The sequence below is a fragment of the Callorhinchus milii genome, unplaced genomic scaffold, assembly GCF_018977255.1.
Source record: "Callorhinchus milii isolate IMCB2004 unplaced genomic scaffold, IMCB_Cmil_1.0 Scaffold28, whole genome shotgun sequence".
Classification (NCBI taxonomy): domain Eukaryota; kingdom Metazoa; phylum Chordata; class Chondrichthyes; order Chimaeriformes; family Callorhinchidae; genus Callorhinchus; species Callorhinchus milii.
In genome coordinates, this window is record NW_024704769.1 from 3030092 (window position 1) to 3055169 (window position 25078).

General features: G+C 50.4%; 1 protein-coding gene across 3 annotated transcripts in view; it reads right to left on the minus strand.

The window, feature by feature from the left end:
- Nucleotides 1–2787: 2787 nt before the first annotated feature.
- Nucleotides 2788–25078, minus strand: part of LOC103189002 (netrin receptor UNC5D) — a 46198-nt gene continuing 23907 nt past the window's right edge. Inside the window, exons 2-17 of one of the 3 annotated variants that reach the window (XM_042344536.1) lie at nt 20355–20573; nt 16824–16967; nt 16481–16584; nt 12827–13007; nt 12149–12316; nt 11638–11802; nt 10983–11015; nt 9968–10153; nt 8479–8853; nt 8206–8290; nt 7046–7214; nt 5546–5773; nt 5208–5357; nt 4417–4581; nt 3806–3984; nt 2788–3411 (exon numbers count right to left, since the gene is read on the minus strand). In XM_042344536.1, coding sequence (XP_042200470.1) covers nt 3222–3411; nt 3806–3984; nt 4417–4581; nt 5208–5357; nt 5546–5773; nt 7046–7214; nt 8206–8290; nt 8479–8853; nt 9968–10153; nt 10983–11015; nt 11638–11802; nt 12149–12316; nt 12827–13007; nt 16481–16584; nt 16824–16967; nt 20355–20573 — 2741 coding nt within the window. In that variant the 3' untranslated portion in view covers nt 2788–3221. Of the gene's footprint in view, nt 3412–3805; nt 3985–4416; nt 4585–5207; nt 5358–5545; nt 5774–7045; nt 7215–8205; nt 8291–8478; nt 8854–9967; nt 10154–10982; nt 11016–11637; nt 11803–12148; nt 12317–12826; nt 13008–16480; nt 16585–16823; nt 16968–20354; nt 20574–25078 lie in introns of all 3 variants that reach the window. The other 2 variants (XM_042344535.1, XM_042344537.1) reach the window with 2 other exon arrangements.

Sequence of the window (25078 nt, forward strand, 5' to 3'; positions counted from 1 at the left end):
ATTGCAAGCGCCAACTCCCACCAAGGTCACGGCAAAGAGGTTTGCGAGTGCCTTCAGCCTCGGAAGTGACTTTGAACCGCACAGGTCGCTATTTCGGAGCTATTGTGGAGCGAGAGGAGAGGCAATGGCCTCTCAGCACTTTAAACGCCGACCACTTCAGCTGAAAAAGCAGCCGCGCTGGACTTTTACATCCTCGCTGCCTAACTCCCCCCTTCCCTGTTTGTGTCGTAATAATAGGTGATGGTGGTGTTGCCCCTTATCACGTCTTTGCGGAGTCTCAAAGCGCTTCGCAGGATAGGCCGTAAAGTGGAGTGACTGTGGATTGATGTCGGGAGGACGTCTCAAGGCGCTGGACAGTCAGGGATTTGGGGGTTGGGATCAGGAGGGGGTGGAGGGGAGGGTGGGGGTAGGAGGGGGAATAGTAGGCACGGTTTGGAGAGGAGGGACAGAGGGGCAGAGAGAGGCTGAAGGGCTTGACCGTCGCTGGCGGGGCGAGCTGGGCAGGGGGGACGTGGAGCGAGTAGGGGAGTGGATAAGCAGCCAAATTGAGCGCTGGGACGTCCCACAGTATTAGAGTGTCGTCTGTAAACACGGGCGTTAACGGGAGCCAAGACACGTACACACGCACACACACACACACACACGCACACGCGGCAGAGGATTTGAAAGACTATCAGCAGATGATAAATTCTCAAGCGTCATTTTGTTGAGGTGCGTTATCAGTGACATATTACGGAGCTACTTGCAATACATCAACCGCCGAATCCGCAAGAAAGCCGGCATCTCCCCGGGAATGCTAAACACTGCGTTCACTAACGTCCGACAGAACGCTGCTCACAGTAAAGTTAGCCCCCCCACCCCCCACCCCCTCTCTCCCACAAAGGACACAGTCACCACACTCTGCAGCGAAGCGCTTTTGAAACGCCTCGAAGACGTGATAAGGCGCCATATCGAATGCAATCATTTTTATTTGTCAGCTCCTTGTGTGTGGGGAGTGGGGAGGGGGGGGGGAAACCAAGCTGGCAATTCTTTTCTCTCCGTCTAAAGGGAAGTGTATTCTTTAATAATAATCCTTGCATTTGGTCCAACGCCTTATCACGTCGACGAGACGTCTCAAAGCGCTTCGCAGGATACACTGGAAAGTGGATTGAATTTGTGGGCGAAATGTGGATCGAGTGACCAAATTATTATAATTATTCTTTTTCTCGAAGGGGCTATCAACCCCGGAAAAGCGATAATAAAAGAAAACCGCCCTCCCCTTTTCTTTCACGTCCACAGGAACAAGGCAGACGGGGAGTGAGGTTTAACGTCTCATCCGAAGGATAATGCTGCGCTCGCGCTCTCAACCCCCCCTCCCTCTCTCTCTCTCTCTCTGCCCCCAGTGCCGGGCTGGAGTGTCAGCCAGGACCGCGTATAAAGGATAAATAAATCGAGACGCACTCTTAATCCACAGAAAGAATGTTTTATGTTGTGTGTGGGTGGGAGAGTACAACAGTAAAGCCATTAAAGGGGAGTAACCCTTTAAAACCGGTTATTCCTGCATGAGGGTCACTTTGTGTCAACAGCAGAAAGGAGACAGTCAAAGAGATCGGTTATCCGTTAATATGTCCTCAACAAGAACAGCTGCACATAAATGCTTGTGGACAACACGAGAATCACAAGGGACGAACGAGAGAGAGAGGAATGAAAGCAGATGCAGTAAATATAAGAGTGCAACAATCATTTAGCAATCAATTGAACCAGTGTTTGATGTAAGGTCTGTTATCCATTGCTTTCCAAACCCAATAAATTGGCCAATTCACCCTCCATCGTAGAATCTTAACAGCACAGAAGGAGGCCATTCGGCCCATCGTGCCAGTCTGTGGCGGCTGCCGACGAGTCCCACTCCCTCCGCTCTTACCCCATCGCAGCCCTGCACAGTTTTCCTCTTTAAATCCCTCTCCAATTCCCTTTTTTCGCAAGTTATTATCGCATCTGCCTCCACCAAGCCTTTCAGGCCGTGAGTTCCGGACCGTAACAAGTCTCCTCGTCTCCCCTCTGATTCTTTTGCCGATTATCTGGTGTCCTCTGGTTACCGACCCGCCCGCCCGCCGGAGGAGACACATAGGGAGGAACCGTGGAAACCCCTCCTAATTTTGAACACCCTCTAATAAATCTCCCCTCAACCTTCTCTCCATTGCACGGAGTGTGAAGTGAGTTTCGGTTTGGGTCACAGCACGAAAACGCCCTGAATTCAGCTCCGAGAGCCCAAATAACTGTCTGTATTGACCCCGTCTGCGCGCAGAAACGTCCCACAAACAGTCACAAAGTGAGTGAGCCGACGTGGAGAAACTGGAGTCGAATAGAGCCTCGGGGAGAGCTTTAATGTCTGTCACGCAGACGGGAACCTTGGTTTAATGTCTCATCTGATTGGAGCATCGGCCTGAGCTGTGGGGATAGAGCCACTGATGCAGGGATTGAACCCACAACCTTCTGAGTCGGAGGTGTGAGAGAGAGAGAGAGAGAGAGCACAGACCAAACCCGGCCCAGATCAACCACGTGGCTCCCACCTCAGAATAATAACAACCCTCGAGTTTGATCCCAGTGCCTCATCACGTCTCTTCGAGACGCCTCGAAGCGCTTCACGGGAGACGCCGTACAAGCGAATCGCACGCGTGTTCTGTGGGCGAAACGCGGCAGCCAATTGCGCACAGCAGCGTCCCCGCAAACAGTCGTGGATCGAGTGACCGAATTATTATTATTATTATTTTTTGAAGGGATCATTAACCCCGGAAAAGCCATCCGCCAATCGAATAACAACCTACGTACCGCTTGGTAAACAGAGGCGTGTAGCGCGGGGAGTGAAGAAAAATTGCCTAACGTGTCGGGAATCGAACCCGGGTCCTCTGGCTTGCGAGGCGAGTGCTCTAACCACGAGGCCACACGGCAGTGCCTTACACACATCCAATTGACATTCAACGCACTCAGAGAGAGTTGAATGTCCGTAACGTCGCAAATTTCAATCAAATAATTTGATGATTAATTGATACAATTAGCAGTAACTGGTGCACCCTTAATGGAAATATATATATATATATATACTGATTCCTTATGTACATACGCATCCAAACATCTGGACATTAAACCTTTTTTTTTTTTGCATTTCCTGAGAAATCGTTCCTTTGAGTGGGGCGAGCGAAGCTGGTTTCAGTTTATCTCCTCAGACCAGCTATTCCCCCACCTCAACCACCGTAGTTGTAGTCTGTCTTCTCTTTGACGTCCGCTCTGACGGGGTTTGAACCCTGGATCCTCCCAATCTCCTCCAGGGCACTGGCTAAGGAGTCCAGGTCTCGATCATTCTGATGCTGGGCTTCCCAGATGTCTAAGATGGCACTGGACGGACTGCTTCTCATTGCAAAATAGCTCAGGTTCCTGGGAACGTAGGAATTAATGATATAATAACAATCACAACCGCCTCATCACGTCGTTGAGACGTCTCAAAGCGCTTCACACGATACGCTGTAAAGTGGAGTGACTGTATATTTTTTGGACGACCAATTGAGCACAGCCTTGTCCCACAAACAGTCGTTAATTGAGCGACCAAATTAATTTTTTTTTTGGAGGGATTATTACCCCCGGAAAAGCGATCCACCAATCGACTAACAACTGGGTTCCTACTTGCCGCTGGGTAAATGGTGTGTGTGTGTGTGCGTGTGTGTGCGTGGAGTAAGGAAACTTGCCTAAGGCTTCGCTCTGACCCCATCCGGGAATCGAACCCGGGTCCCGCGGCTTGCGAGGGGAGGACTCTAAACTCTAAACCACGTACCTGTCAATGTGCAGTTTTTGTGCTAACAGGCGCCAGTCTTTGCCTGACGCGCTGGGGACATCAAATGTAGAGCAGATTTTCTGTCGGATGGAGTAAGGGATCTTAAAAACTTTGGGGCCGGGCAAGCTGGTCACCGAGCTGCCCATTTGTGCTTGGTATTGAACCGCTTCTCTCTGACTCTGAAAGGACGTGAGAACATAAGGATTTGCTGGCGAGAGGAGATCACGGTCCATCTAGTTCGCCTTCCACCATCCTGGCAAGTCCCTTGACATGTCGTGTCCCCAAACTAGACACGGTCTCCCCAGACCCCCCCCCCCCCCCATCTCCCCCAGGTATTATTTTCTAGCAGAAATCTATCTCATTTGTTCTTGAAACGAAGCACATTCTCTGCTTCCACCGTCTGTCTGTCTGTCTCCAGCGTCCCACAAACAGCCGTGGATTGAGTGAGTGACCAAATTATTATTATTTTTTGATTTATTATTTTATGGAGGGAAGAAAGCGATCCGTCAATCGACTAACAACCGAGTTCCTACTTTACTGCTGGTAGACAGAGGCGTGTGTGGAGTAAGGACACTTGCTTAAGGTTATATCTCTCTCTCTCTCTCTCTCACCTTGAGGATGCACGGACAGAGGTGGAAGGTCTGATCGCTGCCTTTGAGCTGTTGGACGCGGATCCTGCAGGAGAGTTGGGCGTTGGTGGAGCTGAATTTCTCCACGGTGAAGGCACAAGACAGAGGCCGCTGGTTACTGCACCAAATGTGGGAAAAGGCAAATTCCTGCTGGGAGAGAGGACAAGGCAGAAATTAAATGACACGTCACTCGCCTCTCCTTAAACACTCCTTCCGCCTTCCAATGTGCCAGGTTGTGTCGTGGTTCACTGGTGTAACCTCCCGCCCTGAGACACTGGGCAGCCAAGCTCCGAATCTGCCCTTCGTTACACACTCGCGCGCTCCCTCCCTCACGCACACTCACTGGTACCCACTAGCTCCCTCCCTGACTTGCTCATCTTTTGGAATAATAATAATAATAATCCTTACGTTCGACACAGCCCCTTATCCCGTCTTTGAGACGTCTCAAAGCGCTTCACAGGACACACGGTCAAGTGAATTGACCGTACGCTTTGGGGGCGAAACGCGGCAGCCAATTGCGCCCAGCGACGTCCCCACAAACAGCCTCGGATCGGGTCGAAGGGATTATTACCCCCGGATCCGCCAATCGACTAACAACCGGGTTCCCACTTACCGCTGGGTCAACGGACTCACGCGGAGGAAGAAAACCCGCCGAAGGTTTTTTCGCCCCTGCCCGCTTGCGAGGCCGGCTCCCTAACCGCTATGCTACGGGATTCCACTGGGGGATAAAGCAGGGACGGAGAGGGAGGGAGTTAAAGAAAAATCCCAGGTACCTGAAGTGCAGCTGGTGGCTTAGTTCTCCACGAGAGTTGGGGCATATCCAGGAGAGAGACTTGAAGGCCATAAGAGTTTGCTCTGAAAGGTAAAGTCCTGGGATGTTCCAGTAGTTGGCAGCCATGGTTTCGCTCCTCCCTCAGTACCTCCTGGGAGCGGAGAAAGCAACACGTTTACAACAACAGCAACAACAACACGCACGTGCGTAGCCCCCTCCCCGCAGGATAGCGCCTCAGAGCCCCGGCACCGCCAAGCTCACCGGGGGACGCTATCCCGTGCGATAAGTGCGGCCCGTGGAGGAGCCAACCGGGAGCAGCGTGAGCCGTGTCCGACTCACCTGCAGTGCGCTCGGGGTGTCGTTCATGCAGTACACGCGGAAGGTGTATTCCAGGGCGTCGCAGGACTCGGAGCCGAAGATGGCGAGTTTCAGCCTCTTCTCTGCGCTCTCCGTCAGGGCCTCGCCCACCAGCGCGTACGTGCCGAGCTGCTCCAGGAGGATGTGGGAGGAGACCGCCTCCATCAGGCAGTAACAAGAAGTGGACTCATCTTCCAGCGACATGACTTCCTGGGGAAGACCGATCGATCGGTTAGGGTAAGCGGGGGCGGGGGGGGGGGCGGGGGCGGGGGCGGGGGGCGGGGGGCGGGGGGCGCGGGAATTCTCAGCTTGGTTTGGAGACTCTTAAACACGGTGATGGGTTTCCCCAAAGATGCACATACACACACACACACATATACACACACACATACACACACACACACATATACGCAGATATAATAATAATAATAATCCTTGCATTTGATATAGCGCTTTTCACGTCGGGAGGACGTCCCAAAGCGCTTCACAGAATATACTGTAAAGTGAATTGACTGTATATTTGTGGGCCAACGCGGCAGCCAATTGCGCACAGCAATGTCCCACAAACAGTCGTAGATTGAAAATGACCAATTTTTATTATTGGTTTTTGTTTTGGAGGATTATTATTAGGCGAGTGGAGTAAGGAAACTTGCCCAAGGTTTCGCCCTGACCTGCCTGGAATTGAACTCAGGTTTCTCACTTGCAAAGCGAGTGCTCTAACCACTGAGCTACAGGACTCCGAAACACACATACACACATACTCACACAGATACACAGACAAACACATACACTCACACAGACACACACATACAAACATGTACATGCGTGCAAACGTATACATACACACACACGAACGAACACACACAAACCTACACACACGCAGAACAGAGACATCGAGCCTTTTAGGGTTCCTCCCATCACATCACATCACATCACATCACATCACATCACATCAAACCTTCAAAGCCGCATTGACTTTTTTGCTCTCTATAAATTCACCACTAATTCTGTCTCGGAAATGCAGAGTTACCAAACCTTTTTATTTCCCGCAGTAAACTGCATGGACGTTAACGGGAAGTGCAGCAAGGTCAGTGCGGGGAGGGGGAAGGAGGGGGAGGGTGTGTGTGTGTGTGTGTGTGTGTGTGGCGGGTGTGTGTGGTGTGTGGTATGTATGTGTGTGGAATGTATGTGTGTGTGCGCGCGCGCGTGTGTGTGTGTGGTATGTGTGTGTGTGGTCTGTGTGTGTGTGCATTTGCGCGTGTGTGAGCGTGTGTGTGTGTGGTACGTGTGTGTGTGTGTGCGTGTGTTGCTGGAGCCTAAAAAGAAAAACCGTTTCCAAAGACTCGCCAGACGGTGGAGTGTGAGCTGAGCTGGTTAAACAACGACGACGACGATGACAACAAAGTGAGCTCAAAGTCCTGACGTGGGGCTGAAACCCACATCCGTCTGACCCAGAGGACAGAGCGCGATCAATCACCCTACCTCCCACTTTCCCCGGGTGACCCGTCTCCTCAGCTTAATGTTCCACTGTTGGGAGCACATCACAGCACAGTGTGGGACAGTCAGGGCGATGGGGCAGGACAGGGTTAATCCCGATGGACCACAAGATACCTCCGGACTCAACAGAGTCTCAGCTCCTTCCAACTGCAAACTGCAAACAGGGAAACAAGAGCAAACACACAATCTCTCTCTGGGACCCAAATTATTATTATTATTTAGTTATCTATCTATTTATTTGGGAGGGATTATTGCCGCTGGAAAAGCGATCGGCCAATCGACTAACAACCGGGTTCCTACTTACTGTTGGGTAAACAGAGGTGTGTGTGTGTGTGTGTGGAGTTAAGGAAACTCGCCCAAGGTTTCGTCCCGCCCGGGAATCGAGATTAAACGGGACGCAGCCCTTTGAATAATTAACGTCCCCGTTCAGCGCAGCTGAGCTGGTGCTTCGGACGACGAGGGGCAAAGAAGGAGGTTTCTACAGCGAACAGATTAAACCCCCCCCCACCCACCCCCCAAAAGTCTAGAGTTTATTTCCAGTGTCTGGGGAGCAAATCCCGATGCAGTTATTTGGCCTCTTGCAAGTCGTCCTTTGGATTAGACGTTAAACCCCACCCCCCGTCTGCCTGTACAGGTGGACGTTAAATCCACGTGATCTCCCGCGACGCTGGTCGAAAAGGGAAGGGAGTTTCTCTCTCTCTCTCTCTCTCTTTCCCTGTGTCCTGGCTGACAATTCCCCCAAGTTACAATTGGGAATAATAATCAATAATTATCCGGGGAGACCGTCTGGAGTTTGGGACGTGACATGTCCGAGCCACTGCCAGGACGTTCCCGACTCACTTCACGACTGTTTTGTGGGGACGTCGCTCTGGGCAACCGTCCTCCGCGTCTCGCCCACAGAATACACGGCCGCTGCACTTTACGGTGTATCCTGAGAAGCGCTATGAGGCGTCTCGGCGATGTGATGAGGCTCTCTCGCTCTCTCTCTCTCCCTCCCCCCCAAGCACTACTGTTCGGGGGCGGGAGGGGGGGGTTTCAGTCTAGTCTATGAGCTCAAAGTCCCCGATAAGGGGGCTCAACCCCACAAGCTTTGGGCTCGGAAACCGACTGAGCCAGTGAGCGCCGAAACCTTGTTCCTTACTCACCTGGACTCTCGGTCCTGGATCACGACGTACAGTTCCCAGGAATTGCCTTCGGGAATGGCCCCGAGCGGAACGACCATGCTGACTCCTGACATTCAACAACGAAAAAAGAATTGGCCCGTGGGTCAACAACAACAACAACTCGCATTTAGATAGCGCGCTTCGTGCTGCCAAGTTGGTGTAAAGAGAGGCGAGTGCCTGTGTGTCAGAGCCTCTATAGGGGGACACGCACATCCGATCGCGACGTAGCCTGTGAAACGCAGAGCGAGTGCTCACCTTGAACGGGGTCGATCAGGCACCCGCCTAGACAGCCGAACGTACCCGAGGTCGTGTGCAGAACCATGGAGGCCGCCATGAGGTGGTGAGGGCCCGAGGAGTTACTTTCAGCTGCGGCTTTATCCAGGGCTTTGCTGCTGTGACGAGGAAACGTCCTTGAGGGCCCTTTGCTGTGATACTTCACTCCTCCGCCGACTCCCAGGGAAACCATCAGGGAGCTCTGTACCTTCACCTTGATGCCCGGCAAGGAGTCAAACAGGGGAGACTCAGTCTTTATGTCTTTATCTCCTGGGTCTTGGAAGCAGATTGGCCCAGTGTAGGTCCTACTCACTGTTAGGTCAGGCTGCAGCGAAGAGTTCAGAAGCAGAGAATTACCTGGAAAAGATTATTAATAATGATAATAACCCTTGCATTTGATGCAGCGCCTTGTCACGTCATCGCGACGACTCAAAGCGCTTCACAGGGCGCACTGTAAAGTGGAGTGACTGTAATATTTTGTGGGCGGAACGAGGCAGCCAATTGCGCACAGTAGCGTCCTACCCAAACAGTCATGGAATCATAGTCGTAGAATCCTACAGCACAGAAGGAGGCCATTCGGCCCATCGTGCCTGTGCTGCCTCCAGAGGAAACAGTTTCTCCTTAATTACTCCATGAAAACCCCTCATCATTTTGAACACCTGCATTAAATCTCCCCTGAACCTTCCCTGCGTCCAAGGACAACAATCCCATCTTCTCTCGTCTCTTAAAGTTAGACGGAGAGAGTGGGTGAATGAAAGAGGCATCACCTCCGCCGTTACGGCTTCGTTTGTCAAGGTTTCCTTAGAAACAACGAGCGAGGAATCAATCTGCAACAGGTCAGTCAATTGCTGGGGAGAAAGAAGACAAGTATCGGGGAAAGTGACTACTTAGGGAATTAATCAAGGCAGCGCAGGAGTTTTTTTTTTTGTCAAGGCAATAACTCGAATGAAGTACTCTCTCGATTGATTCAGTTTATCTCTTGCCATTAGTGAGCTCGCTGGGCTTTTTTTGGGGGCCGGGAAAAAAAACGCCAGGAAAATTTCAATGGTGATTACAAGAGTCCGAGTCAAAAAATAGTATGGGGGGTGGTGGTGGTGGGGGGGGTGGGGGGGGGGAGAGAGCTCGTCAAATCTACTGCCTTCCCGCTCGCCTCTCTGTCTCACTGTGGCCGTTTCACCCGCCCACGAAACACACAGTCACTACACTTTAAGTGTGTCCCGCGAGGCGCTTTTGAGACGTTTCGAAGTCGTGGCAATGCGCTGTATCGATGGGTCGAGTGAGGCACAGATCGGGCCACGAGCGAACGGGACAGGCTCGAGAGGGGCTGAATGGCCTCCTCCTATTCCTGTGGTGCCTGAAGTTCAGCCACAGGCGGAGCGGCCGTGGATTTTGTAGCGCCCAAATAAAGCAAACGGGATGATTGATGTTAGCCGAGCCAAGCGAGAGAGGGTTGAGAGGTCGGGTCAGCCACCTTGTCTCACAGTCTTGAAGTTGAATGACTGAAACCCCCCAGTGAGGGCAGACGAGTCAATTACGTCGACGCCATAGTCACTCTGACTCCTCCTGTACACCGTGATGCCAACCACCAGCATTGCCACAGCCAGCACCGCTGTGCCCAGCCCAGAATACAGTGCCACGTCACTGTTAGTGTCGATACCTAGAGCAGAGGAACAGGCAGGACTGTTATCCAATACACCACCATCCATCCTTTCGCAGTCAACTCACTTTACGGTACGTTCTGCGAAGCGTTTCGAGACGTCTCAACCACCCAATTGATTATTGTACGGGAACTCGCTTCTCGTTTGCAACAGGGGATCGTTTAAACATAATAAGAATAATCAGATAATAATAATAATAATCGTTGCATTTGGTACAACGTCTCAAAGCTTCTTCACGGAACACACCCGGGAACCGAACCCAGGTCCTCTCGCTTGAGAGCTCGACGTGACTCCACACCCACCCAACTGCTTCTCTTCCCTCCCCGTGATCAGAGCCGTTTTGCCCACTGTTGGTACATTACGGCTGTGATGTTCAGAGTTATCCGTTCAGTCACACAGCAATTAGCATGCACTCAGCCCTAATGAATCTGCTCGTAATACTAATGATCGCGATCAATTAAGCACCTTGAAGACAATTAACCAGTCGTTTTTTTTTTGCGCTGCCTAAAAAAAAATCCAGTTAACATCTTTCTCTGCAAAGCAGCTGAACCCATACGGACCAGGGTTTCTACCGCCGTCGTCTGCTGGCTACAAATGGGAGGAATCTGGCCCGCAGTGCAATATTAAACTCAATTCTTTCATACCTTCTGGGCAACGAGCATTTCGCTGGTTTGTGGTTGAAAGTCACACCGACCTTACGTTCTGCCTCTCTCAGGGACTATCTCTGTCTCGTCCTCTCTCTCTCTCATTCCCTCCCTCCATCTCTCCCTCACTCGCCCTCCCTCCCTCCCAACACCCCCCCCCCACCCCACCTTCCCTCCAACTTACTTTGAGGCTGCACTTCTTGTAGCCGTTTGTGGTCTGTGGGGAGAACAAGAACAACAATAAAAAATATATAAGAATAGATAAATAATAATACACTAAAAAAAGGAACGCAAACCATCACTTCGCAGTTTGTCCCCAAGGTATCTGCCATTTCCCATTCACTCCGCCTGCTCGACACGTTCACCACCCCCACCCCACCACGACCTAAACTCTGACTCCATCAATCCACCTCACTCCCCCTCCACCACCTCCCCCTTTATACAATAATAATCCTCGCATTTGATACGGCGCCTCATCACGTGGCCGAGACGTCTCAAAAGCGCTCCGCGAAGCGCTGCCGTGAAGCGGAGCGACTGCGTGTTTTGCGGGCGAACCCCGGCAGCCGACTGCGCCCGGCGACCTAGCCACAAACAGCAGCGGAGCGAGCGACCACGTTTTATTTGTGGTGGGATTTATTACCCCCATCGGAACCCGATCCGCCAATCGACCAACAACCGGGTGACCTCCCCTTCTCCCCTTTGCTTGGAGGTGTGCCCCCCCCCCAACGCCCCCTTCCCACACCGCTGTGCGGACTGCGCTGTGTGAAGCGTGCTGTGTAAATGCGAGTTGTTGCTGTAACGGGGAGAGAGAGAGAGAGAGAGAGACGGGTTGCACTTACTCTGGATGCACAGCCCCTCTGTGCAGTTACGCGCCTCCTGGTTTGCTCCCTCGCACATCTTGCCGCCGTGCTGAGGGGGGGGAGCCAGGCAGGCGCGGAAACGTTCCTGGACGCACTCCAAACCGCACGCCGACCAGCGGCTCCACTCCTGCCAGCCTCCGTCCACTGCCAACACCAGGGAAAACAGGTCTCAACCTGAGCCGCAACAACACGTTACAGTCACGCACGGCGCGTGTGTGTGCGCGTGTGTCTGTGTGTGTGTGTGTGTGCGTCTGTGTGTGTGTATATGTGTCTTTGTGTGTGTCCCTGTGTGTGTGTGTGTGTGTGTGTGTGTGGAGGAAGGAAACTTGCCTAAGGTTTTCCCTGACCCGGCCGGGAATCGAACCCGGGTCCTGAGCTACAGGGAGTCCAATCAAGTTGATGCGACGAGGGGTTGGGGGGGGTCGAGATTGTCTCTCTTGTCTCTTTGGGTCTCTGTGTGTGTGCGTCCGTGTGCGTGGTGATCTCTGACCTGGGCAGGGGGAGCTGCAGACGATCCTGTGGGCAGACAGACCCTCGCAGAAAGCCCCCCTGTTGAGGGGTGCCGGGTGGGTGCAGGTACGGGTCCTCTTCTGCCAGCCTCGGCCGCACCGCACACTGCACGGCCCCCACTCCGTCCACGTGGACCACCCGCCGTTCACTGCAACGCACGCGTGGGGGAGACGGGTTAGACGGTTCCCCCTCTCCCCCTCCCTCGCCCCTGCGCCCCCCCCAAAGGCGACCGGTTTCTGTCCGGTTACTTGGGGAAGTAAGGCTCACTGCCAGAGCTCATATTCTGGTGGTAAGTCTTACTTCCCCAACACACCCCACCCCACCCACCGCTCACACGCTCGCGCATATATACACGCACACACACGCTCATACATACACACGCCACACCCCCCCCACACAGCCACAAAGAGAACGACCATTTTTACTCGGGGGTGAGGGTGGGGACTGCCAACCAATTCGCTGACTCTGAGGGAGAGGGATCCAGTGAGTGTGAGAGGGATCATGTGCGTGTGAGAGGGATCCAGTGAGTGTGCGAGGGTTCCAGTGAGTGTGAGAGGGATCCAGTGAGTGTGCGAGGGTTCCAGTGAGTGTGAGAGGGTTCCAGTGAGTGTGAGAGGGATCCAGTGAGTGTGGAGCGTGGGATGGACGTATGTGTTACCAAACACGACGAGTGTGGCCGCTACGCTGCGGCGTCTGGCGACCACATTTGACGCCAAGCAAGTGTAGTTTCCTGAGTCCGAAAGCCTCGTCCGCTCAATGGTCAGACTGTGGTCAGGGGCCGTGTGGATGTTAGTGTCCTGCTCCAGGTCAATAGACTCCTCGTTCTTCAACCACACAACCTGCGACAAGGAGAGAACAATAATAATAATAATACTACTACTACTAAGAATAATTAATTGTGACGATAAATTGGCTGCCGCTTTTCGCCCACAAAATATAAAGTCACTACACTTTCCAGTATATTCTGCGAAGCGCTTTGAAGACGCGATAAGGCAAGGATTATTATTACTGTATGAACGCAAGTTGTCTGAAACAGATTGCTCGATAAACTGTTATGCAGTCAAGAGCTTTAAGACGCCTTCGAAGGTGTGATACGTCAAATTCAAGGATTATTATTATTATTATTATAATCTTGTTGCTATGGCTCTGACTTTATCCTGATCATAATTTGTGACAGTAAAGACCCAGTCCGCCTTTCAAAGAATCCTTTCCCTAAAAGAAAACATGATTGTATCGTTCTCTTTATACTGAATTACGTGGCGAGGAAAGTAAGATCGAGTCCTCTTAACTGATAAATCCCAACTGATAAATCCCAGCTGTAGCCTAAGTGATTGCTTTCAGTTTTCATCCCAAATTAAAATTAAACGTGTTATCCTTTTAGGCGTTTGCCTGTGAGTCAGTGCCTCCCAGTACAGCTAATGTGGTTCAAGACCTCAGAACATTCTGCGGAAAGTGGAAACAATCTCGCAAGCAGCACATTTTCCTTCTCGTCAGTAAAAATAACAATGCCTCCGTTTGCAAAGGTCCCTTATCGCGGTCCAAACATTCCCGCAGATAGCCAGCAAGTAATTGACCGATTTTAACTGGGGGGGGAATTGGGAGAAACGTCCTTCTCTTTTCGAACAGCGCCACGGGATCTTCAACGTCCGCCTGAAAAGGCCATAGATATTTTCCCCTCCCGCCTCACCCACCAAATACCTTCTCCCCCCCCCCCCCAGTACTGCAACTGGAGCATCAGCCTAGACTGTGAGTTCAAAGTCCTGACTCAGAGGAGAGAGTGCGATCGACTGAGACAGGCGGACACCTCCTGAAAGCAATATAATAACTCAAATTATTTTTTCTTTCTCTCGCTTGCTCCTTCGGCCGCAAAACCCGCAGTCGCTACTCTTTGCAGTGTATCCTGTGAGGCTCTTTGAGACCTCTCGAAGGCGTGATAAGGCGCTGTGTCAGACGCAATGATTATTATTGTTTTCCTCCCTCTCGTTTTCTTCCTTTCCTATCCGTCTCTCCCTCCCTTCGTCGCCCAGTTGTCCCAAACCAAGGCAGAACCCAGAGAGAGGCGCTGATTCAGGCAAAACACCCTCTGCATCGCAATCTGAGTCCAAACTGCAGTTCAGGGGGGTGCCAATAATCGAAAGATCTATAGCGGAAACTGTAGCAAGGACGGAAATGGATTTGCTCAATAACCCCGCATTGAGTGTCGAGGGAGACATTTGTCTAATTGGTACATTTGTTCCAATTACTGGCGATAATTGCCACATGCTGACTGACAGCGAGTTCGCCAAACAAGCTGCCCTGAGCCAACCCATATTTACAGCGGTCAACACAGCTGCTCTTGTCCCATCTGCCCTCTCCTGGCAACGCTCGCTAATCCATCCTCAAAGCACCTCCTCAGACGGTGGAACTGTCCTGTAGCTCAGTGGTTAGAGCACTCGCCTCGCAAGCCAGAGAACCCCAGTTGGATAGTCGATTGGCTTTATCGGGGCTAATAATCCCTCCCCAGAAAACAAACCAGTCAATAATAAGACTGATGCGCGCAATGTCGCCCACAAAATATACAGTCACTCCACTTTACAGTGTATTCTGAAGCGCTTTGAGACGTCTCGATGATGTGATAAAGTACGATATCAAATGCAAGGATTATTATTACTTTTCTAAGACTGAATTTGGTGGCAAACGGATATTATCCAGGGGTGAAAGGAATCGCTGTCAGCAGAAATTACAAGGAGATGATTAATCAAAAGTGCCCTATCACTGAATCTATCTCCTTCTCTTACATCTTTACGTTGCTTCTGTTATTTCATCAATTGAACCCATTAATCTTCCTTCGTCTGCATTCATCATTCACGCTCGGGAGTCCAGCGTGCATTAGATTACCCATTGCTTTGTTGAAATTAATCCGCAGAGGGCATATTCAATCGCTTAATCAGAGTACAGCCACGCACAGCTAAAAAGCACCTCTTACCTTCACTTTGTTTAATATCTCTCTCATTACGTGAGCCAGTCAATCGGTCCCCAGCTACGGCTTATAAATCTCTCTGCTGCCGCTACGTTTGGAGTCAGCACACCCAAGTGAGAGGTGAGCAGGTCACACTAGGAGCCTGATAGAGATTAGCCCACGTGTGGCTTAGCTGTCACACACACACACACACACACATTCCTATTTACTGCGACGTAAACAGAGAGGCGCGTGTGTGTGTGCGTGTGCGTGTGTGCGTGTGGAGTAAGGAAACTTGAGGTTTCGCCCTGTCCCGTCCGGGAATCGAACCCGCTTGCGAAGCGAGGGCGTTAACCCATACGCTACAGCACTCCGCAAAGATTTACCCAGAGGGGAGTGATCGACTGGAAGAGGGTTACCAGGAAGGGGTAGAGGGGAATGGGGCGGTGGAGGCCAGCAGCTCAATGCTGTGTGGGGGGGGGGGCGGGCAGGGGGGTGGGGGGAAACGAGAGTGTGGCTGTTCTGGAGGGATGAGATCAAATGGGACGAAGGGCTTTCTTAATGAGAAAGGACCCGAAAAAATAAAATTATAGCCAGTGGCCGAGAATTAACCAAAGGGTTTGGGCTTTTCAATACATTTTAGTCTCATTTTTCTGGAGTTAGGGATTTTTTTTTGCACTTTAAAACACAAACAGCGAGAGAGAGATTATAGAGACGGATTTAATTGCCTAAAAAGCTTGCCAAATGGAATCTGCAGTTTAATTAAATGATGAGTGATTTTCATGTGGATAGCAATCTGACGTCCTTACTAAGAGAGCATTTCTCTGAAATGACGACAGACCAGCGCACTAATAATAACCCTCACATTTAATACCACGCCTTAATAATAGTAATAATCCTTGCATTTGATACAGCACCGCATTTCGCCCGCAAAATAGTTAATCCACTTCACAGAATATTGAGAAGTCTCAACAACGTGATAAGGCACTAAATCAAATTGCAAGGATTATTATTATTATTATTATTATTATTATTATGTGTTTCTCTCTCGCACACTCTCTGATCGCAATCTCAAAAGTTTCACAGGAGTCCTACGTGGCTCGAGAGGGGATGGATTTGAAGGTGAGGGTGAAGAGCTTGAAATTGATCTACTGGGAGACAAAATGATCTGCAAATAATATATATATATATATAATATATAATAACTCTTGCATTTGATACAGCGCCTTATCATGTCTTCGAGATGTCTCAAAGCGTTTCACAGAATATACTGTAAAGTGAATCGACTTTATTTTGTGGGCAAAATCTAACAGAGAGAGAGAGAGAGGCCTTTTATTTGTCCCTGTTTAGCACGGCTGAATATTGTTGCGTTACCTCTGCTGTGGGAACTCCCTCTGGAGGTCTGCAGTGGAGGATAATTTTCCTGTCCAGTGGAATCTCCTTCCCTTGTGGATCTTGCTCAAAGTTTTTCCGCAGATCTATTTGAAGGACGCACATAATAAAATTAAAAGTAATCATGATAATCCTTGCATTGGATATAGCGCCTCATCCCATGATTGAGACACCTCTCTCTGTCCTCTGCAGATAAGCAGCGAGGAGAGTGGACAGTGTATCCTGTGCAGCGGTTTGAGACGTCTCAAATAGGTGTTAAGGTGCTTTATCAAATGCCAGGATTATTATTATTGTTGTGAAGTGAGTCGCGGACACAGTTGCTTACATGCTATTCGGACAGTGGCTTTTCTGCTCTTGCTCGTCCCCAGCTGATTCCAGGCCACACACAGACACCAGTAATCCTCTGGCCCGTGAAAATCCTCCACCTGTTGTCTCGACACGTTGATGAGAACCTCGTGAATCTTCATTCCTTTAAATTAAATTAAAAGCAAAATCGCACGCGGGAAATCAAACTCTCGATGAATCGCACTTTGCGATGAAGTCAGCCCGGTTTGTGTAGCACTCGCCTCCGGGAACGGTGGATGAGCTACACTATTATTTTATACGCAGACACTGGGGGACAATTTGAACAGAGTAAATGCCCCAAAACAGCTTTGGAGTGAGCGAGCAATTGATCCGATCGACCTGGAGGATTTTTTTTCGGGTCGGGAGAGAAAAAACTGCCAAATTCCAGATCACTTTCGTGTGAATTGTTCCAACTACGTCCCAGAGATAAAATAATAATAATCCGTGCACTTGACACAGCGCCTTATCACGCGTGTGCGCGTGTGTGTGCGCGGTAAGGAAACTTGCCTAATGGTTCGCCCTGCCCCGCCCGGGAATCGAACCCGGTTCCTCTCGCTTGCGAGGCGAGTTGTCTAACCGCTGAGCTACAGGACTCCACTTTGAGTCGGCTTACGACAAGGGGCTGAGGAAATCACTTAACCATCACATCTGAACGTGACCCTTAACAGTTAATCCAATTTTGCGGAAAAATGGGTCACTTGCATTACACGATTCAATTGTGTGCACTTTCCCTCAATCAACGGCTTAAATCACTCACAGCTCTTTGTAGGTTATACTGTAAAGTGCAGAGCCAAATACCACCCTCACCCGGTAATTGGTTGCTCTCAGAGCTCATGGCTCAGGCTGTAAAGAGGGGGAGAGGGGGAGGGAGAGAGGGAGAGAGAGGGGGGGGGGAGGAGACGCAGGAGAGGGAGAGAGAGAGAGAGAGAGAGGAAATCACTTACATTGAGTGATTTTGCACAAAAAGGTTGCCATTCAGCCCAACCCATGTTGGGTTTTATACTCCGAGTCTTTCACGCGTCTCGATTTCTTTTGTAAAAGTAGAGGGGGGAGAAATCGCGTGGACTAGCGAGCGAGGGATGGGAGGGAGCGAGCGAGCGGGTTAGGGAGCAAGGGAAGGAGTGAGTGTGGCAGGAAGCGAGAGAGTAAGCGAGCGAGTGAGGGAGTGAGTAAAGGGACAGACCCAGTGAGAGACGGAGCGAGCAAAGGAGGAGAGAGTGAGAGAGCTAGTTAGTTTCGCAGAACCATATGAGACTGAAATGGTCGCTATTTATACCCTCTATTCCGCTCGCAAAGGGGAATGAGAGGGGGAAGAGAGAGACGAAACGAGATACACTTTCAAATCCTTGGAGGTGACACAGTGGAAAACTGAGCCTAATAATCCCAAAACTGGGAGATTGTCTGATGAAAAGTTAATGAAGAAACTTTAAGGATGAACATGTTTGTTACTTGGAACTTCCCTGGTGTTCAGGTTCAATAATTCATGTGCCTTCCTCACTGGCTCCCAACCTAATTGGGGCAACAGAATTGCAAATCATCCCTGAACATACACACGGAATTGTGACAGGAGCAGAATCCAAGTCTTTCGCTCCTTCCTATCCGCTTCTGAATGCTTTGGCTCACTCCGTATCGCTCTGAGGAGTCCTTTCGTTCAGTGATTGGACCACTCACCTCGCAAGGTTCGATTCCCGGGCGAAACCTCAAGCGAGTTTCCTTACTCCACACACACACACACACACACACACACGTGCGCTCCCGAGCGCTCGTCTCTGTTTATCCAGCAGTAAGCAGGAAACCCGTCGATTGGGGGTAATATTCCTTCTCAAAATATTTGGTCACTCAATCCACGGCTGTCTGTGGGGGACGCTGCTGTGCGCAATTGGCTGCCGCGTTTCGCCCACAAAATATACAGTCGCTACACTTTGCAGTATATCCTGTGAAGCGCTTTGAGACGCCTTGAAGGGTGCTGTATCAAATGCAAGGTTTATTATTATTATCTGGTCGTTCCTTGGTACAGGGAACCTTTGAAGAGGCCAATTACACCAAAAGAACTTGCGTTAATCTATAATAATAATCCTTGCGTTTGACACAGCGCCTTCACACATTGTGGAGTCGTCTCAAAGTCCTGCACGGAATGCAATGTAAAGTGAATTGACTGTGGGCAAAACATACAGTTAAGGCTCGGCTAAGGGTGAAATGGCAGCTTTGCAAATTTAATTACTATTTCCGAAATAGTCTGAATTTAGTGGCCTCTTGTTTTATTCCCACTCCGGTCATGAATAACGTTAATTAATTTTTCCCTTCCAGTAGCTTTTATGTGGCTCCGCGTCACTGTGTATCTCTTTCCAGCTGTGATTTCTAACCTTGGCTTCAGGCGAATTACTCAAACATTTGCTCCTTTGCCAGCTCTTATCACTGAACCAATCCTTCAGAAGTTTAGTATTGCATTCACCTACAGATCCCTCCACGCCCTTGCACTTCCGAGCTCCTGCAGTCAAACGTGCATAAATCTTATCTTTATAAATGGCATAATCCCCTAATTTGCACATTCATCTGAGTCCTATTCAGTTTCAGTGGAGCCCTGTAGCTCAGTGGTTAGAGCCCTCGCCTCGCCTCGCCAGCGAGAGGACCTGAGTTTCTACTCACGGGCAGGACAGGTCAGGGCGAAACCTTGGGCAAGTTTCCTTACTCCACACACGCACACACACGCGCGCGCACACGCCTCTGGTTACCCAGCAGTGTGTAACCTTCCCATCTCTGGGCTTTCTCACAAACTCAAACCCCGTGAAACAACTGACACGAGTGCTCCAGCCTTGGAACAATGTAAGGGCGAGGGCACAGGGAGAGAGCAGGGGAATTAGGTCTTAAATGAAGGCAGCGCTTGCCAAGGCACCAAGCTGAGAAAATCCTCGCCAGGAAAATAAATGCGAGTTGCAGATGAGTGGGGGAAGGAGATCAGGGCACGAGTTCATTGTCACAGCGGCTCACACAAAGGGAGGTAAAGCAATGTTTGCTTAAACAAAGAACACAGGGCACGAGGATGTGCCAAATGACGTTGGTAACGGATTAGGAGCAAGAAAGCAGCGAGCAGTTTCTAATGAAAATTCACAAAATGCGCAGTGGAGGGCACAGAGAAGGACAAGTCTCCATCCTTCAGCAACGACCTTCCCACAGGACACGGACTGGGAGAGAGAAACTTCCCTTCTCTTTTCCGACGTCTCACCCGAAGGACAATTCAACGCTTCCTTCCCCCGCCACCCCCCCCCCCACCCCACCCTCGTGATAAGGCGCTGGACCAAATGCAATGGGAGGGGGTTGGCGAGAGGCAGCTTTATTTGATGCTGGCACAGCGCCTGAGCAGTCGGTAGGGAGGGAGGGGACCATCTTTGATGCTGGCACTGAGTCTGTACCCATCTTCAAGGAATATTTTCACCCTAGGTTGGTGGGTGCGTGGATGGGGGTTGGGTTGGGTTTGGGGGGGTGGCGGGGCATGTGAAGGAGCTGGGGTTACCTGTGTGTTCATCCAGACTCTCCGCGGTCCAGTGTTCATCCTGATGAACCCAGTCTCCGTTGCACTTGAAAAAGATCTGCATAGCCGGCATAGCCTTGCACCACAGCTTAATGGGGTTGTTCTTCACAATGTAGGAGTTGACCGGCTCCGTCAGGAAGCGAGGCAGTGTCTCCGGGGCGGAGGGCACGGAGGCGGGCAGCCCATTTCCTGTCTTGGTCCCTGTCGGCAAAGGACATCGAACACACCAGTCACCGCACTTGTACAGTATGTCCATCCTGTGAAGCCCTCAATGTCGCGAGAACAACAACTTGCATTTACCCAGCGCCCCCTCACGCAGGGCGGGGGCTCGACAGTGGCAGAGCCGGTGGTGGGGGGGGGGGGGCGGTCAAAGAGGGTCTTCAGGCACGACTTGGGGGCAAGCCGCGGGGATGGAGGAAGAGCGCTCCAGAGTTTGGGGGGAGGGGGGGGCGTAGTGGCTGAAAGTGCGGTGGAATGGAGAGCACGAGGGACGTGCAGGAGGCCGGAGCCTGGCACTTATCTAAGGATTAATGCGAGGATTACGATGATGTTCCAATGCAGCGCTGGGGTGTGTCAGGCTGTCCGAGGTGCCGTCCTTCGGTTGAGACGTTAAACCAAGGTCCCGTCTGCCTATTCAGGCGGACGTTAAATATGATCGGAAAAGAGAAGGGAGTTTCTCTCTGCCAGTCGGTTTCCTGACCGACACTACCCCCCCCACCCCTCCGCCCACCGCCCCACAGATAAATTAGCCAATCACTATATCAAAAGCAAGGATTATTATTATTATGAACACTTTAAAGCGAATCTTGTGAAGCGCTTCGAGATGTCCTCTGGTCCCGAAACCCGATATCAAACACAAGGATTATGATTAATTATTTTTCGACGGTGGGAGTTCAAATCCAGCCAAACTGGGATGATCTCTCAAAGAAGCGCCTGGGGGAAGAACTGACAAGGAGAGCAACCGTGCAATGCTTTCGTTGAAGGGCGGCTGCATATTTTACATGTCAACGCTGGTGTTAATGTAATGCAGACAAGTGCGAGGGTGCTCCGGAGATATTAATGAAAGGTAATGTAATGACAATGACATGCCACACACTGTAAGACTCGAATTCCTTTGCAAGCTAATTCATTACACTAATCTGCCGCCTGTTGTTTTATACCTTCATGCTCGCTGGACACAAGGACTCAAAGGGTGTGCACTAATTGGTACAATGCAGTTACAAGGGCAAGTGAGTGCTCATTAAACCTGATTCTTCAGGGAGATCACACGCGTACGTACACTCACTCACACACACACACAGTCTCACACACACACACACTCACTCACTCACTCACACACACACACTCTCACACACACACACACTCACTCACTCACTCACACACACACACACTCTCACTCACACACACTCTCACTCGCACACACACACACACTCACACGCACACACACTCACGTTCTTCACGGAGAAAACTGTAAAGCGTAGTAACTGTGTATTTTGCGGGCGAAACGCGGCAGCCAATTGCACGCAACGGGGTCCCACAAGTCGTGGACTGAAGTGACCAAATTATCACTTTTTTTATTTTCTTTCTTTCTTTATTTTTAATGACGTTTTCTACGTTACTTAAGCGCTCTGAGACACTACCCCCACCTCAACCGCTCCCCCGCCCACAAGGCGCACAGTATATTCTGCGAAGCGCTTTGCGACGGCTCGAAAGGCTATATGCAAATGCAAGGATTATTATTATAATTATTATTTAATCCAGTCGTGCTCCGCCACTGTCAAGCGCTCTGGGACGCTACGCTGCATGAGGGGGCTGTATGTAAACGCAAGTTGTTAACCCAACACTGTCAGGACTGTTAATAATGATTGAGGTAGCTAACAGCTGTAATTGTTAAAAGTGAACGTCGATCGCTTCAGAAACCATCCCCCCCCATGTACAGAAAGCACAGCGAGTCTGGTCGCAGTGGGGGATTTTGTTATTAACTCGCTGCCTGCTGCTTCTGTGCCTTTTTACGCTGTGCAGAGAAAGAAAAATTCTTCCCTGCAATTTGTTTGCTCCAACAGTTATACTTCTCTTTCTACCACTTTGCTGTTAGAGAAACGAAAATTCAATACCGCTCCAAACAGAAAGCTATTGGCAGAATTAACCTTAAGCGATCCATTCTGCTCTTGCATTCCCTGCGCGCTCCGCACTGCTTCGGGATCTGAATTACGGGACATTTTAATAATAATACAAATAATAATCCTTGCATTTGACACAGCGCCTTATCACGTCTTCGAGACGTCTCCAAGCGCTTGAGAGGATAGAGTGTAAAGTGAATTGACGGGTGTATTTTGTGGACAGTCAGGGATTTGGTACACACACACATGCACACATAGGCGCGCGCACACACACACGCACCCGCGCGCGCGCGCACGGACCCACACGCTGTCTGAGATGGGATATTACACGACAAGCGGCACAATGAGCTGTCCGGGGCGCTCAGACCCACATCCAACCCGGCAAGCAACTCAATTCGACAAACCCACTGAACCCTGAGCACAGAGTAATGTAGAGCGACACAGAACAGAGACAGGCCATTCGGCCCAACTGGTCCGTGTCGGAGTTTAGGCTTCAAACAAACGCCCCACCAACCTGTTCCTCGCTCCACACAGCGCTCCATTAATAATCGTGGCAACCTGTAGCTCAGCGGTTAGAGCACCCGCCTCGCAAGTGAGAGACCGGGCTTCGATTCCCAGCCGGGGCGAAATGTTGGGCAATTTTCTTTACTCCACACGCCTCTGTCTGCCCAGCAGTAAGTGGGAACCCGGTTGTCAGTCGATTGGCAGATTGCTTTCCGGGGGATAATAATCCTCCTCCAAAAAAAGAAACTGTTGGTGGGACGCTGCTGGGCGCGATTGGCACAAAATACACAGTCACCACACTTGACAGTATGTTCTGTGAAGCGCTTTGGGACGTGTCGAAAAGACGTGAGAAGGCGCCGCATCGAATGCAAGGATTATTATTATTATTATTATTATTATTCCCAGTTTTTCCGTGAAGCGCTTTGAGCCCACACCCTCTACGGCGGGTCTCTCTCTTGGCTGTCTACCCGGTTCCTGAGGCTGGGCACAGACTCGCGATGCTCCGGAGGTTTTGAGCAGAGGAGAGCGAGGGAATTGTGACGGTGCATAATTTCCTCGTAAACCTAACTCACGGTCAGTTGCTTTTAATTTGAGCGAAAAATGTCATATCAAAAGGCTACAATAATATAAATGAATTGAAGCACTCACACAGCCTTTCTGCCTTTAGGCAAATAGTTACTCAGGCATTCAGCATGAATGATAAATGACACACAGCTCTCGCTCATCAATCCATGTTGGGCCCGAGCTCATAGACTGTAAGTGGGAATAACACAGAGGAATTTTTTAAAAAAAATCTGGATTGTTTGAGCTGAAATTATCAAACGCCGGACAAGACGTTAAGCCGAGCTCCCTCTAAAGATCTCCCGCGGTGCTATTTGTAAGGGAAGGGAGTTTGTCCCTCCCGGTCGGTGTTCTGGTCCTCAATTCCCCGATAAAAAAAATGAGTCGTTCTCTTAACGGCTGTTGGTGGGACATTTGCTGTGTGCAAATTGGCTGCTGGGTGTTTGCACTGCTCACAGTCATGGCCTCCTGCCTGACCCTCGCGTCCCCCATCGGCGGACGCCAATTCCGTCGCTACGCCCCGAAACTCTGGAACACTCTCCATCCATCCCTCCGCCTTGCCCCCTTCCTTCCTCATCTTCAGGTCGTGCCTGGAGACCTTCTTCCCTCTCTCCACGAGCGCTCGAGGACGCTACTCTGCGTGAGGGGGCGCTGTGTAAATGCAAGTTGTTGTTGTTGTTTACAGTGTATCCTGCGATGGCCTTCGAGATGTTTTCCGAACATGAAAGGCGCTGTATCAAATGCAAGGATTATTATTATTATTATTATTATTTACTATTACTATTTATTATTCTGCAGATGAAATTAATCCGCGAAGCAGAATGAATGGGAGCGAATTGTGGGACAAAAGCAAAATAATAAAACAAAATGTGCGGTCACTCAACCCACGGCTGCTTGTGGGGGACGCTGCCGTGCGCGCAATTGGCTGCCGGGTTTCGCCCACAAAATCCGCAGACACTTCACTTCACGGTATATTCTGTGAAGCGCTTTGAGACGTCTCGAAGACGTGATGAGGCGCTGTATCAAATGCGAGGGCTGTTATTATTATTATTATTATTATTATTATAATAAATACCAACTCTCAGACAAGTGCCCTTTCAAAGCCAATTTCGCAGTTGCCCTGAGAAGTCCTTATTCCATCGCAAGGTCAACGGTGCAAAGTCTCTCTGACCCTTTCACTTTGCCCCTGAGGTGGAGCTAATTTGCTGGAAAAGACTGACAGCCATTTGCAATCTCCCCGGCCTGCAAATCTATACAGTATTTATATATATAAAAAAAAATTGCCTGACGTCAAGCCACATGCTGCGAAGTGCACGCAAGCCATTAAATAGGTTCTGGTGCATGAACTAAATGGAACCAGGGCAGCCCTGACGATGAGCCAGCCAGGTCATGTTCAGTTCATTTCCATCTCTGTAAGCAATCTCCGCAGGGCTTTCAATGGGAACAGACCGCAATAATAGCGTGGAGCATTCCTATTCATTATCCATCCTCGTTGAGCTGAATTACTTACATAGTCTGCAC